At 38.5% G+C, this 17,075-nt stretch overlaps 1 protein-coding gene across 1 annotated transcript in view; it reads left to right on the top strand.

The window, feature by feature from the left end:
- Nucleotides 1-17,075, top strand: part of LOC121907099 (ephrin type-A receptor 6-like) — a 191,604-nt gene that overhangs the window by 42,376 nt on the left and 132,153 nt on the right. Inside the window, exon 3 of the mRNA XM_042426471.1 lies at nucleotides 9,731-10,394. Coding sequence (XP_042282405.1) covers nucleotides 9,731-10,394 — 664 coding nt within the window. The remainder of the gene's footprint in view (nucleotides 1-9,730; nucleotides 10,395-17,075) is intronic.

The raw sequence follows: 17,075 nt of genomic DNA, 5'->3' as shown, positions 1-17,075 counted from the left end.
ACGGGCTGAACTCTATCTTCAGTGCCCTCAGCCATCTTTGGAGGATGACTGAGGCCGTGACCAACAGGGTGTCACTTTGTGAGAGTGCCACCAGGATGACAGATGGGTGCACTGGCTCCACCCTGCTGGCTACCCATTCACTATGATGGATGCAGGAATGAGAAGAGCGCAGGGTCTTTGGATTTAATTTGCTCACCGCTGTTCACTCGCTCTTATTGATTTAGGGGTGTGCTGGTGATGGACAGTGGGATACTCTGTGTGCGTGTGTGTGTGTGTGTGGAAGAGTAATGTGACTTGCATCTTACTTGTTTTTTAATTGATGATTGAAAAACAACCAGTATATCTAAGAAGAACTATCAACAGGCTACCAACTTACCAATCAAATGATAAGCAGCATGCTCTGGTACCACATCACATGGTACTATTATTAGTTTATTTGTATAGAGGGCAGTAGTAATACCAATAGGTTTGGGTCATAGCTGCCAATTGCTGATGTTTTGTTGTAGGATTTAATACTCTGGGGAGAACAGAAGGTATTTATTTTACTTGGTACTTGTTTATGGTAAATCTATCAGGGAAATGGCCTTGAGGATTGGTTATTGCTGAAAAGTCTCCACGTATCACAAGAGCTATACAAGGCAATGCATGAATTGTTGGTATAATATAACAGGTTCTTAATCTACTACCAATTTGAATCATGTAACTCTGTTTTAGAGCACTTTATTGTCCTTAATGTTGTAAACAAACAGATTGACTCAGGTCAAAATGATGAATATCTGCTAATTTACCGAGCAATTCAAATCATAGTGTAGCTTGCTCCCCTTGAATTCAAGTGTTTCTTGCATATCATTGAGAGGAATCTCTCCTTAGGTTTTCAAGAGTTAACTTGTAAGTTTGTTGCACAGACGTGTCATTTCTTGTCTGTGGTCAAATATCCATTGCTGTCATTGTCTTTTAATTGAAGTCAGCTTATTGCAGATTCATCTCCTAATTATAGCTCTGCAACCTACCAGCAAAGCCACTTAATTATGTAATGCGTTCATTAGAAAGTAATAATGATCATAGACCTATAAGAGACAATTATAGACACATGGGTACATGTATGTGTATTTACAGTATGTGTATGTGGTGTGACTTCAATGATGGTGCTGAGCTGGCAGGTGAAGGACAATATATCAAAAAATATCAATGTATACCCAAACTAACACGTTGTTCTAACTCTTAAAGAGATTGTCTCAAAGTAAACAGTCAACCATTCTTAAGTATTTTTGAGACATTGAAAAGAAAAGACAGAGAAACCAGATTACACGGTTGGGATTCAAACTAAATATTGACATTATGTTATGCATGTACAGTATGATGAATATCTGTACAAACATGCTGTCATATTGAAAATGTTTCCTTTATTTTACTAAGGTGTGAATGTGAAAGATTTTCTGACATGTCTGATATGTAGGTTTTTGTCCAGTGTCACCTCCTGCCAATTTCCTCATTGGCAAACCTTTAGTAATTGAATTCGGTGTCCTAATGTACATAGTGAAAATCAATTTCCATAATTCTCTAATCAAAGTATTGATTGGCTTGTTGGCACTCAGTTAAACACAATGACTCGGCTGAGGTTACCAGATATTGACAAAATCCCCCAAGTAAAGCTCCACTATCTCTAATGAGCCTTCTATAGACCAACTTCTGACACACACACAATTTAATTCTCTTACAGTTATAATTTCCACATAATGATCATTAATATTCATAAGTCATAAAAATGTTGGAGGCAGACTTTTCATTTTGTGTTCACACCTTATTTTTTTAGTTCATTTTCTCATTCTTTTCTCACTTTTTCCTGCTCAGTTTTAGTTTTTTTACTTCCTTCTCATTGTTTGTTCTTTTCTCATAAAGTCACAGGCCTGACATCAAGTTCCCTTGTGAGCAAAGACTCTTCATCCATCTCCTTAATAGGGATTACTATTGTGTATGTGTGCGTGTGTGTGTGTGTGTGTGTGTGTGTGTGTGTGTGTGTGTGTGTGTGTGTGTGTGTGTGTGTGCGTGTGTGCGTGTGTGCATGTGCGTGTTGTGGAGGTGGAGGTGGAGGTTTTTCATCCATCACAGAGGGAAGCTGTGGGATTAAATAAAAATCTCTCAATCCCACTGACAGTGGCACAACACACACACACACATTCACTCTTCAGTATGAAGTGTATGGGAAGACAGAGAGAAAGAGTAAAGAATGCATCAGGTAGACAGAATAAGACAAACAACGGGGGAGACATGGGAATAGAGAGGGAAGAAAAAAAAGAGAAAGAATGAGGGAAAATAAAGTGATCTATGAGGCACAGAAAAAGAAAGATAAAACAACAAGCAAGAGTTTTTAGCAAATGTTTGAAAAAAATGCTATTCCAGTTTAATTACTCTATAGAGCAAATAATCAAATCAGATCCATCAAACACAAAATTGTGTAGGAAGGGACTGGTGATGGAAGGACAGGAGGAAATCACTTATTGCCACTCGGAGACAACACAGCACGTGTTACTGTAAACGTCTCAATTAATCTTTGTCGGAAACAGAACAGGTGTTAATATCTCATGAATGGAGTTAAACATTTATCTACAGCTGCACTAGGCAGCTTTGGTGTCAAATGGTAGTGAGTGGTAACTTTATTCAGACATACTGTAATGTGATATAACATTCTGCAAGGCAATGCATATTAATGATAATAATATCATACACACGGAGCATGTGAACCCGTGTCTGCTACAATGCTGGGCTGGACATCAGTATGGGTGGAAGGAATGACTGAAAGAAAGAGAGCAAGCTGTGCATGTTTATATTGCTCTTTTCTTTTTTTCCTGTCCCCGGTCTTTATCTTCACTTTAATTGAGAGAAGAAGTCTCAAGAGACCACAGAAAAACACACCTGCTTCCAACTCCTTTGACACAGCTTATGTGTGAATGTGTGTGTGTGTGTGTGTAAAGTATGTGTGTGTAACCACAGCAGAATCATGTCTTGCTCTAAGTAAAGGAGGGGAGGATTCAGGACACTTGATACAGTCTTACAATCCCTGGTGAGGACAAAAAAGAGATGTATATGTAAATATGTATTCAGAATCCCCTGTGGTCAAAATGAACACCTGTGATTCCATCGTATTCTTCTTTGCCACCATCAATATATAACAGCAATGTGCTGCTTGTGTCCCACAGGACATTTGAAATTCCTTCCTAAAATTGTTGTGAGAGCCCTTAAATTCCAGCCACAGGATGATGAGGTGTATACATTTATTTAGACAAACCAAAAGCTGATATACATTATTTCTGTAATATTCAGCATCTTTAAATTTGAAAATTTCCACAAGTTAATAAGTTCTGATGCATAATCCCTTCCACATTTCTTTAGACTGTAGATTGTTAATTGTGTTTGTCATTAAGTGAAACACACAACTGTGTGTGTGGTACATGCATCCCTTGGTGAATCAAGCGTGTGTGTGTGTGTGTGTGTGTGTGTGTGTGTGTGTGTGAGTTTGGGAATATTACGCATGCATAGACACTGTTTCATGATATAAATACAACAGCTGCTAGTTTTATCTCCAGTGGCCACTTACTCCCACAACTCAGTTTGTTCAGTGAAACAGTAGCCATGCTACCTGCATGACACCGACTCTCCCAAATACCAAAATGACTCACTGCTTTTCTGTCCACCTGTGTAAAAGAGTACATTATTGTTCTATACAAAGAACAGTCACTGAATATGTGGTTAGGAATGAAAATTTGTTCTGTAGAATTCAAATACACAACATTTACATGTGTGTGCATGTGCGTGTGTGTGTGTGTGTCTCAGGCAAATCTATAGAAATTTAAATTTTTTCACACAGTGAACACACATATTCTAACCTGACGCACCAGATGGTTTGTTACACAGAACCAGCTGAGAAGTTGACCTTGGAAAAGGGCAGTCACCTTCTACGCTAACCTCTTTAGGAGCTGCCATTGTTGTTTTCGAATGAACAGTCGCTTCTCGCTGTCGTCACACCTAAACCAGGCATGTAGCTGCCAGTAGTTCCTCATAGGAAGCTGATTGGTCCGAACCAGTGTGGTTCAGCCACAAGGGCATAATTTGAAGCCTGAAAAGATGGATTGTTGCATGATTTTGTGAATCCAGCTGTCTCTCAAGGTAACACGTCTGCTGGTCTGATAGTAAACCTTTTTAAAGCACCACTCCTTAACCTCCCCACTAGTTTCTGTCAGTAATATAATTATTAAGTAATTCCTTTATAGTGGGTTATAACACACTCACACGCACACAAAGGGACATTTGACTTTTAAATTGTGCTTAATTCCTTTTTTTAACAACCTCATACCCAACCAAGTGGTGGAAACATTTAGGATCAATAAATGTTTAATTTTGATCAAAGATGAGTAGAGTGGGTTATGACACTATAGTTAAAAGTGAAGTTCTCAATAGGGCTGCAGGTTTCACAGTTTTAATAAAAGGAGCTCACCTCTGGGCAAGTGGCCAGTAAAATGACTGGCTCTCTTTCATGTGAGAGAGAGATGGGCTATAACGACATTGGTCTCAGGCTGCAGTCAATCAACCACATTTTCTGACTGTTTTTCAATTATGCATGTTAAGGCTGGATAGCAAGGTAGTGAGGTTTCCAGGTGAGACTTCACTTAAAGTTTTTGTTTTACTTTGAAAAAGAAGTTAGTTCACTTTTGGATTATAAGTCAGCACTACACACAGTAAAGTGGCTGGTTCTTGTCAAAATTATAGACAAAGGTATGATGCTGTCACCTAAATGCCCCCTTTTTTTTGAAGTCGCTTAAGAGGAGATACATTTCATCACTTTTAAGACAATTTAGGAAAACATTATTACTGTTACTTTACTGCAAGGCTGCAGAGTGACTCATTTTAAAGTGCAGCTGTCACATAACTGCTTGACATTATCAGCTAGCTGACAAAATGTGAAGGTTTTGGAAGCCTGTAGATTAGTTTTGGATGGTGTTTAGTTGTGGATTCAAACAGTAGTGTGTTCCTATCACAGTGGATTGTTTTCCTTCTTTGGACAAATCACACTGATATATCTGCCTCTATCTCAACATCAGTGGCCACAGTTTATCTACAATGGGATTTGAGCTGATTTCATTGCCTCGTAACTTAAGTAATTATCTTGTATCTCCCAATGAACACGTTGTCTCCAGCACAGACCTCCATACTTCCTCATAACACATTCTGTTTTTCATCTTCTCTCTCTGTCTCCTATTTTCTTTCTTCTCTTTATCTGTCTCACATCTCTTACACATTACTTTGTAATGAAAGAATGCAGTCTAATGGGATGAATGTCTTCAGTTTTATGCCAAGATGTTAGATAACATCCTAAATTCCTTCGGAACAGAAACATCCTTGATGCACTATAAAAAAATCCTGGGCACAGTGGCTAAGGGCTATGTCTAACCTTGCTGTGTGTGTGTGTGTGTGTGTGTGTGTGTGTGTGTGTGTGTGTGTGCCTGTGTGTGTGTGTTTCGTTTCAAGCAGAGTCCTACCTCACAGTCACACAGTTAAATACATTTGTACCATACAGTAAATAGCTCAGTCCTTTAGTGGCCATTGTAGGAAAACAAAGTTTAACTGAGACACTTAACATAACTCTTAATTTTCATGACAGTGAAACAGGTTGTCCTAAATTGAAATAGTAGACATAGACTGAACACGTTTGTTGATTTAGGTCTAGGAATTATGACAAATATTCTCAATTTGCAGGAAATATTGATCATCTATGCTATTGATGCAGTCACTCAATATGCCTTGTAGAAAACACTTTTCCACTCAGCTTTGGTATTTTTATTTGCCACATGTTTATGGATCCTAGTTTTCTATCTGTGGATATTTTTTTATTTTTTAAATACTCAATTTTATTACTAATGTGATTTGTTCACTGGAACCTACCTATAAATATGAGAGATGTATTCAATTCAGACTTTTTTTTAGGACACAGCTCATGAGGGACTCCATAGCACAATAAAATACAAAGAAGAAAACATTTTATTGTTCATTGCCTCTTCCAGTACAGTCCAGCACACCTGCAAAGCACCCGCCCCACACTAACCTCCTGTGTTCATCATCTGTGATGTGCAAATATCAGATTTCCACGTAGTCAAAGAAATAAAAAAGATTGGTCATAGTTGAGTTATATTATAACGCTCCACAGAGAGTCTCCTACTCCTGACAGCCCTGTCAGTTGAAGAGACACTCACACTGGAAGACTGCATCTGATTCAAAAGAAGTTTAGTTTTGTGAAGTTTTATAGTCTGCCATGATGTTGCCCTGCATTTCTCTTTGTACAATAATATTACAAAAAATAAAAATGGGATTTGACTCAGGGGCTGATTGACATTCAACATTTAGGGGTCATTTCTAGAGATGAAGTTGATGAGATGAGCTTGAAGGAAGGTTAATGATGAATACGTAGGTTGGTCAGTATATACAGGTGTGTAGGATCAGTTTAGTTTATTCTCATCCATAAATGTATTTGTGACTTTAAATAATATTAGACATATAAAAAATAATATGGCTCTAACATATTTTTTAATAAATTAGTACAGTAGTACAGTAATAGTATTAGTACAATGCCATATTTATTCATAAACTTGTTACATGTTGGGCCACTATGCAAACATGTGGCACCATTATAAGTGACATACTGGTTTACCATGTACTGTATGTATAGTAATGTTAGATCTTGCATATACAGTAGGTGTATGCCTACATTTGTACTATTATCAGTCTTCAAAATGGGTGGTGGGTTATGATGTTTTCATATAGAAATATCCAAATGACAAGTGTGACTACAGGTGTAAGGTGGGTGGCTGGTGTTCATTTCTCAAACAAGTGATTTTGTTGATATTGTGAAGTGTTAGTAGATCTGTTCTAATAATTCTTTATTCTGCTATCTATATATACATACTTTATATATCTATATTGTGATCAATCCTGTGCCAATTTTTTAAACACCCCAGGAACAGATGTATACCTTAAAGTATTTAATTAAAAAGGACAAATGACATGCGGATGGAAATAGTAATATTATCTGCCTCTCATCTTCCTAAAGTCGATGATGATCACTTGTCTCAGGCAGTGTTTCTTGTGGCAAGAAATCCTTTTTAAAGGGTAGTTTATGCTGTTATAAGACAGACAACACTATGGAGATGACAGGAAAAGAGGGTAGAGAGAGATGGGAAATGACATGCAACAAAGTTCTCAGGCCAGATGTGAACCCAGGAAGTTGCAGTTATGGTTAGTGTCTTAGCCCCTAAAGCCATTGATATACTTGCATTTAACTACGCATTCACATGCGCATCATGGCTACCTCACATTTCCTTCATTCCTTTGGGAGCATTGCTTGTGCACATCCTTAGAAACGGTCAGAGTCACCATAGTTTATGTTTAAGATGATTTTCTGGTGTTGACAAGGGATGATTAGGCCTCAATCCTATGGATACAATTTTTAATCCTTTATGTATACATAAAGTATGCAAGCAAGAATGTGAACAATGATGCTGGAATGGCAGCCATTGTTTACACGTACATATTGGTAAAAAGCAAGCATATCAGTGGCTTAAGCCACCAGGGCATCCTGATGAGAGATCCTTCACATCACTACTGTGGGCTGCCTGTCAAAAAGTCTATTAATCATGTACACACAGAATTGTCCAATAGGTTCCAAGTTTTACACATGTTTAGATGTTTAAAGTAAAACAAAGTCATAAACTCTATTGTAGCATACATTTATCAAGGTAAATATATAGCTATGTACATGAATAATAACATGAATAATAACATGTTCTAATTCAATCATCCAAAGACGATAGCCTTTGGATGATGATAGCCTTAGGGCTATTAATTTACCTTAAACATTGATATGGATTATGAAGAAAACTGAAAAGAGTAAAATTTTACTCCAATTCAATTCATGTTGATTTTTGGTGGAAGAAGTAAATTATGACCATATGTTACCAGAATTTACTGCTTGGGCAACATCACATCTAATCAAAATCAATTTGTTTGAGTGTAGCGCTACAATTACACCTTGAGGGAAGAGCAGATTAGAGGCTGTCGTCTTTGGATGATTGAATTAGAACATGTTATTAAAAAGGATAATGAGTATGTGAAAGCAAACATTACGCTTTGATTACTACTCTCATCAACAGGTAATATTTAGCCAGGTGCAAAACAGCTTATTAAATGCAGTGTGAGATTATCAGGCAAATAGTATTGGTAAATTAACCAGCAGCTCTATCACAACCCTCTGGACCGTGTTTGCCTATTAAGAAGTTTTCTGGTTATTAATTAGAATAGGGACACCCACCTCCCAAACCTGAGAATGCGAACATGAAATGCATGTGTGTATGATTGCTTGTAAATACAGAATGATAGTTATGTGAATGTTTTGGTTGGTAATTAATGGCTTTATGCTTGGCTTTCCTCACCTAACCTCGCAAATGCATATCTTGCTTGTCTCTGTGAAAACAGTGTACATTTGCAATGTCTAGGGGCTGGATCAGGCTTTTAATGCCCAAAATGAAAGTTATAGATTGATGCAAATGTTGCCTATAGCTTGTGTTCATATTTTACATGTTTAAATTTGATTGAATTTGATTGAGTTTTTTCAACTCCAAAGAAAATCCCATGAAAATGATTATTCAGTGTTTCTCAAAGAGAGTTACAGTAACAGTAGCAGAATGTGTGTGTGTGAAATAACATACCCCAGCTATATACTGTACAGTATAAGCAAGACGGTCTGCATATCAGTCTGAAGACAAAGCACACACACGTAAAAGCAAACTCTGCAGCCTTTGGAGGGTACAATGCTGCATTGTAAGCAAAGTGATTTGAGAGCCCTTTCTCCCAGGCAGGCAATTTGATTCTTGGAGGTTGATGTTGGCTGGTTTTGGGGTCGCTCATGTAGCCAGTCCCCACGCTAATAAAACCAGGGAATGGTGCAGGACCAGGCTAAAAACCCCCATTAACTCAACATGAGGACAGGTAACCTCGTGACCCTGTAAAGCTGCCATACTCCCTGATAATGTGACCTGAGAATTGCAGAGCTGATGGCTAGGCAGCGTGAGTCAGACATCATTCATAGAAAAAAAACCTACTGTATCCAGAAAGACCTGAAGGAGCAAGAAGAAAAAAAGATTGCTCCACCTAGGATGTTAATGATTTTCTCTTCCTGCCAGTGGTGAAGCCAAGGATAATCAGTCTGTTTGGCCCAGAGAAAGATACTTTTTCTCAAAAACTGTCACTGCCTGAACAAGACTGTGTGATTCTCATGATTTGATTTAAATGTTCATGGTTGGTTGAAATTTTCAGCTTGACTGTTTGATCCATGCCAAGGTATTTCAAAAGCTAATGTCTATATTTGAAGGAATTTGCTGTGAATATTCATACAGTAGTCCCCAGAGGATGAATCCTGTTTAAGTGACGCTTGGTTCTTCCCCTTGTGCCACCATCAGGCTAGAATTTTCACTAAGTTAGTACAATATCAGTGCACAGAGGTAGTTAGTTGGTCCCAATAAAATATATCGAGAATATTGCCAATAATATTGAACACTGTTGCCTACTGGAGCCACGAGCAGGACTTTAGGCTTTTGGTCTTATCTTTAATTACAACTCATTTTCTTTTCCTTCATTTCCCCCTTCTTCTCTCTATTCTCCCAACCCCTTCATATTTCCTGTTTAGTGGGATGCCATCACAGAGATGGACGAGCACAACCGACCCATCCATACTTTCCAGGTTTGCAATGTGATGGAGCCCAACCAGAACAACTGGCTTCGCTCCAACTGGATCTCTCGACAGGCGGCCCAAAAGATCTACGTAGAGCTTCGCTTCACCCTGCGCGACTGCAACTCCATCCCTTGGGTGTCTGGCACCTGCAAGGAGACATTTAACCTCTTCTACCATGAGACTGATGAGGCTCATGGTGTCAAATTTAAGCCTGCACAGTACACCAAGATTGACACCATTGCCGCCGATGAGAGCTTTACTCAGATGGATCTCGGAGATCGCATTCTCAAGCTCAATACAGAGGTGCGTGAGGTGGGACCCATGACCAAGAAGGGCTTCTATCTGGCATTCCAGGACATTGGCGCCTGCATTGCCTTGGTTTCAGTGAGGGTTTACTATAAGAAATGTCCGTTCACACTGAGGAACTTGGCCTCGTTTCCAGACACAGTGCCTCGTGTGGACTCATCCTCACTAGTGGAGGTGAGGGGGGCATGTATTGACCATGCTGAAGAACGGGACACACCCAAACTGTTCTGTGGAGCTGATGGTGACTGGTTGGTCCCACTGGGAAGATGCGTCTGCAGCGTTGGGTATGAGGAGATTGATGGCTTGTGCGGTGGTGAGTTTCCTCATCTTTTTATCATTCATTTGCTTTTTGTTCTCATCAATGTAGCATCCATCGAGAATAAGGTCATTCCAGGAGGGCAATTTGATTCTTGGATGCTGATGTTGGTTGGTTTTGGGGTCGTTCGTGTAGCCCATCCCCAGGTCTAGATATCATTACATTGTTTTTCAACATTGGTAGCTGATCCTAATCCCTTTTTCCCACTTGAAACATATGAACCCAACCCTCATAATCAAGGTTAAATGTTATTTTCTTTCAGTGTTTGCCATCTTAAATTGAGGGTAACAGCATTTTCTAACACTATTTGCTGTCTGAAAAAAGGTGAATTGCATTGTCAAGTAGGAGGCACATACCTTCCGTCTAGCAAAAAAGCAACATTGTTCTTATTTTTACTCAAATGCTTTGCTTACTTCTATACCTTCTGTATATTCTCTTCTTATCTTATTCACAATAATTTTCTGTCTTTATATAATACTGTCTTATAAAAATGGTAAGCCATATCAGAAGATGCACAGTATGATATAGTAACTTGGACAGGAAGTCAATTTCTTCTTTGGTTTACTTAACATAAGTATTAAGGCATCAGCCAGTCAGATAGATAAGCACTGTGGATAGAAGGAATGGCTGATAAATATCTTCAGGGCTTTATTTCCATCTCCTTCATGCATTTTACTGTAAGAATGCTTTCAACAACTAGAAACACTAACCTTTGTGTCAGTGTTATCTTTCTACAAGCCCCTATATTCTATAGACCACACAAACTCCTCCTCGGTGAAAGATTTTTTATTTCACTTGCCTTTTTCATCCCTCCATGCTCCTCATCACCCTCCTTAATTTTCTCTGCTCCCTCCGTTGTTGCTAGCTGTTTACCCTCTGGAGATTAAGATGAGATCTACAGTAACGTGAGTGGATCAGAGTCTTAAGGATTGTTAGTATGATGGTAGAGAGCCTCCTGATGCTGTCTTTGTCTGTATTTGAGTGCGTGTGTGTGCAAATGCATATAAAATATTTGTAATTTAAAATATTTCCTGCAAGGCCTATCAAACATATTTTATACTGTCACATTAATTGTAGTTCTGTTTTCCCTTTGTTAGACAATAATTACTGAAGAGATTCAAAAGAGATCATTTTTGCAAGGCTAAAATGTACTCAGCAGTGACTGATTATAGTACATGCAAGATTAATGAAGAGGTTTCCTAAGACGACAGAAAACCTAAACAATGCAATCGAGATGGATAAGAGAGGTGAACACTTGAATAGTTGTTTTAGGTTTAAAATGTCTACCAAATGGCTCTATAGACATTGTTATAGATGAATCGGGCACCTCATTTATGAGTTGCGCTCTCAAGTGCCGCCACCATTAAATAATAAAATATTAGTGAACGACTTCTGTTCGACCCCCAAAGTCTGGATGTGAAAGTGCTGTGTGGAGTAGCTAATCTTACCAAGCAGGAATAACTTGCTAACTTATGATTTAATTCACCTAATTCCATGATTTTTTGCATTTTAATCATAATAAAAGCATAATTTAAGCAAGTAAAAAATGGGAAGCACATGATACTGTAAAAGTAGAATTTTGGCTAGGAAACATACCAAGCTAGCAAGAGATCAGTCGGCTAGCAGCTCACACAGCCCCCAGGTAGGCAGATCACTCAGTGTGTCTGAATGTGATTGAAACATGAGGATTTAATGGAGATATATGAAAGTGAAATTGATTCCATGGAGCAGAGGCTTGTGACTTACACCTCCATTTTTTCAAAGTCTCAATTTCTTGTAAGAGTACCTCATAACAGAACAGCTCACAGCACAGAAAAGAGCCATCTATAAAAACTGGACTAGTGGTTAAATTTTGCTGAAAAATATACGATGGCTATGTTTTCGACATATAACTGCTTTTACTGGATTGTCTGGACAAATTTCTGTGCAAAAATGTCCAAACAGTGAGATCCTTGTACATAAATCACAGTGTTATATGCAGTTTACAAGTGAGCAGACACTGCAGTAATGGCAACTGGGCGACTTCCTTTGGCCTAAAACCTGGATTCGTCTGTATGTCTCTATGCTGATGAATTTAAGTCCATCTTTTGCTTATGATGTGAAACGCCAAACATGATGATTGTATGTGGGTAATCGACAGTGAGCAGTGCATTAGTGAACTGTGACAGGGAAAGAAATTAATAGTACTGTGTCCTGTGTCAAAGTTGAAGATTCAGAGCTCTTTCACAGGATGTGGAGATTGAACGCTGTCTGCATGTGACTGTGTTGTGTGTATGTGTGTGTGTGTGTGTGTGTGTGTGAGTGAGTGAGTGTGATTTATATGTACAGAGAAAGGGAGTGTGTGATATAAGATCAGGCGTCCGTGTAGGTGTATGTTGTTGTCGCTATCAGTGGTCTACCACCCGCAGTCCCAGGGGCCACCTCGGTCTGACAGATCATCTTGGCTGGCTTGGTAGCAGTTTGATCCCCAACTCTCTGATATGAGCTTTGGGTTATCGCTGGCAGCACCACTCACTGGGAACACTATAGTACAAAAAAACTCACCTTCATGAAGGCCCAACATAACTTCCTTTCAAACCTTATAAAGGTCAGGTCAACAAGTACACATGTCTAAGATCTACAGCAGATAGATTTGAAATCTATAGTGTCCAAAAGACTTACAGATAAAAGTGCAAAAGTGTTAGATGTAGAATGTAAATACACATCTCCATTCATTGACTAAATGCTGATGTCTGATCATTCTGTCATCCTGACATGTACAATTATACTTTTTTTTTTAATATGATGTTACTTTAATAATGATTTTATCACCTATGTGTGGTGCTGTATGTGCTTTAACATAAAGAAAGACACTGGCTTAGACACTGGTTTAGATAAAGACAATGTATCCTGACTTTGCTAAAATGTACAAGATGCACGATATATGGAAGTATCAACACAAATTGCGTGACATAATGCAATTTCGTCAAAAATATCAGGTAGATCTAACAGTTTATTGCTATCCAGCACCACCACAAACTACAGCCTTACTTAGTGCTCTTTTGGAAAATGCTTTCAAGAATCTATGCCACTTTTCTTCCACCATATAGAACCAGATGTCCTTGTACAGTTGATTACGATTCATCTTGTGACACGGGTAAGCAAGGTTTCCCAGCTGCACTCGCAGCTGCATCACAATCAACAGGCCAGGGGTGTAACTGCAGCTGTGATTAAAGCCGGACTGTACCAAAATGGTTACTTCATTCAAGTCTGCCACTCCATTATTTGTATCTTATATATGTGTTAATTGCTGTGTGACAGAAAAAGCTTAGTAATGGTAGATAAACTTGCTCTTGAGGACTTTGGGGAGAACAGATGGCAAAGTCTGTTTGTTTTTGAGATGTGTTTTCAAGCATGTTCTTTATCTTAGAGATGATGGTATGATGTGGTGCAATCCTGCCGTCTGCTCTGCATCATCCAGCCCTGTTGCATGCCTTACTAGACTCACAAATACGTGCACATCAACATAATACAACAAAACCACAGAGTTCATTTTTAAAAACACAGGTTTAAAAAAAAGAAATGTCCATATACCATACCAAATATTTAAATAGCGAAAAGCGGTCAAGTATTTACCTTAAATCTGTATTAGATGTGTTTGCTGTTGGTTACCCTGTGTTCACAGAACTCAAGATCCATACTTATTATGCATATTTATTTTTTAAAGGCTGTTGCCTCATCCATCAAGGTAAAAAAGAGGCATTGATTTCTACTCTTTGTCACTTACAACAATAAGCAACCACAATATCATCAGCAATCAGCATTCCTATTGTCACAGTAGAGACTACCTCAATTTGCATACCCTCTTTCTTCCCCTCTATCCATCACCCCTCACTCTCTGAGAGGCAGATTTCACACTTGGGTTAAGTTTGGCCCTTTGGGCAATGTGATGGCATTTTACTGCAATGTCAGCCCTGAAATGCAGCCCGTGTTCATTGTTCCAGCATTCAAACAAGCTTCGTTATTAAAAGCCTCCGCATAAGGTACCACTAGAGCGCCTTGGGCATTGAGGGAGAAAGACTGAGGTGGCTGGCTAAGCTAATACTTCAATCCCCCAGTTTACAACCAACTGGTCCTTTAAATGCTGTCGCTGCTTGATTAGGCTGGAAAGAAATTACAGGTTTAAATGATCTGTGATTTCAGTAAAATACCATAGTTGATACGTGTTTTAAAAGCACAACATTGACCTTTGTGCTCCTCATCTCTGGTTGCTCATGTTATGACATAAATTTGGCATTTAATGCAGCTCATGAACTCACTGTACATAAGTCAAATGGAATTTAAAAATCCCATCCTGAAAGTGTTTTAGAGGAGATATTTAATTATTTATTCTACTGAGAGTATTTTTTACTCTTTGAATTAAAACGATTAGTGTGGTATGAGCAGAGGTGTGAGCCAAAGTTCTCCCTATCACATCTCACAAAATAGCACCACAGATCAGTTTAGTATTTAAATGATTTTCCTTAAATATCTCCTAACACTAGACCAGCTACAGATATGTGACAAACACCTCATTTATCCTAGAGAAAAGATGAGCAGTCTGAAGTCTGAATAAATGGCTTTAGCTTTACTGAGGTAGGAAAAAGGGACGTTCTCTCCACCCAGCTAAAGCCAAATTAAAAAAAATAAATAAATAAATCTCTGATTCAAACCCAGTGATTTTGGTCACAATAGTACACTAATCCCCTATCCATCTCCTGAAAGAAGTTTACACTGTCAATACACTGCAGTAAGGCTGAAGTTAATCAAATCTTGTAGCTAACAATAACCCCTATAACCCACATTACTACTAGCATGCTCCTCCACACATATAGACTTATGCTAGCCACCTCTTCATTTTTTTCATTTTCATTTTTTCTTGTTTTACCTCTTTTCTCTGAGATTATTGCATACTGTCTCTCTCACAATTTCATTTCCTATCTGAATGGAGCCTGAATAAATAGGAGCATTTCAGATTCCATTAGGACTTTAATCTATAAGCACCAACGTGGTTATGGGACTAAAATATTAAACTTCAGGTTGTGATCACAAGACAGCAGTTGAGTTAAAACCATTTTAAACCATATGCCTAGAATTGAAAGGTACCCAGTTTTTGACCACTAATGACTATGGAGCAATGTTTTTATGAGAGTTTTGTTTGCTCTTGTGCACACTCAGGAGGATGCACATGCCTGCGCATGTGGGTGACGTGAAACACAGTCATGCCAATAGTTTCACACTATTTCACTAATCTGCAGGTGGCAGCAATGCATCAACTCTTAATGGATTTGTTTTATCTGCACAAATAAATGGACAATAACCCAACTCTCTTTTTGTTTTTTGTTTTTTGGGGGGGTTTTTTGGTGTCACCAGACCATACAAAATGCTGCTTTCTTTATATTCTAGCCTCTCTTTCTTTTTTCTCTTTTTCTCTCGTTCACACACACACACACACACACACACACACACACACACACACTATTGATAGCTCATGCACTACATTTGACCTCTTGATGGTCACCTTGCCCACTGGATAGTGTTGCTAAGGAACCTGAGTTTAATAGGAGCAATTTATTGTTATGGCTAAGAAGGACTCACAAACATATATACAAACATACATATATGCACTACAGGGCCATTTCTAACCTTATCCCTGGTGGCTTATCCCAGACCACCATGGGAAGTACAATGGCTAGCAGTGGCCACTGTCCTCTTTTGGTGAAATGCACCTATATGCCAAATAATAATAATTTCGATACTATTATGACTGTTGTTGTTGCTGCTGCTGTTCTTATAATTATTTATATAGAGAAAAGCTGCCAATCTCCTGTTCAGTGTGTGCGTTGGCATTCATTTCTGTTAGAATGACTATGTTGAGAAGGAGGAGAAGGAAACTTGACTAAAACTAATGTATAAGGTTATATGATCGGAGGCTATATTATGTGTTGTAAATGTCAGACTTGGGCCCATGTAATGTGTATAAAGATTTGGAAGAATTTTCTACACTTGTGATGTAATTTCTGTAGAAGTATTCACTATGCAGCCTTTTTATCACTGATTTCATCATGTTGCATCGTTGGGCTCCTTGTTGCTTAACACAGAAATGTGTTAGCTTTGACTGTAGTTAATGTAGCTTTATAAAGATTTCATATTGGATGTTGCACATTCCCTCTCAAGAGAGGCAACAGAGGCAGAGACAGAAAGAGCTGAGGGAGGCAGAGAAAGAGATGCTTTTTTACACAATTTATCTCCATTTGTTACTTTTGTCTCTATACCTTTTATTACAGGCGGAGTATTGTTCTTTGGACTGTAAAATCAATATTTGGTTTTATATAGTCTGCATTATAACAAATTTTGTAAATGAGGTATTTTTTTAACATAGATATAAGTGGACATTGTGTTGGGATGAATAAAATATCCTCTTTCTTTAAGATATATTGTATAATATTTCCCCCCACCTGGCTAGCAGCACTCTAGGCAACCAGCTAATATATCCGTCTAAATATAGGCCTGCACACAAGCACAAAGACACATACTCACACAGACCAAACATCAATATGTGCAATCCTTGGTGTTAATGCAAGAGGGTGTCTTGCTCTACCTAAATGACTGACACACTCATACATCTCTCTCTCTCTCTCTCTCTCTCTCTTTCGCTCT

This window comes from Thunnus maccoyii, chromosome 11, assembly GCF_910596095.1.
Source record: "Thunnus maccoyii chromosome 11, fThuMac1.1, whole genome shotgun sequence".
Classification (NCBI taxonomy): Eukaryota; Metazoa; Chordata; class Actinopteri; order Scombriformes; family Scombridae; genus Thunnus; species Thunnus maccoyii.
The sequence above is the reverse complement of the archived record's forward strand: the minus strand, read 5'-3'. Positions and strand labels throughout refer to the sequence as shown.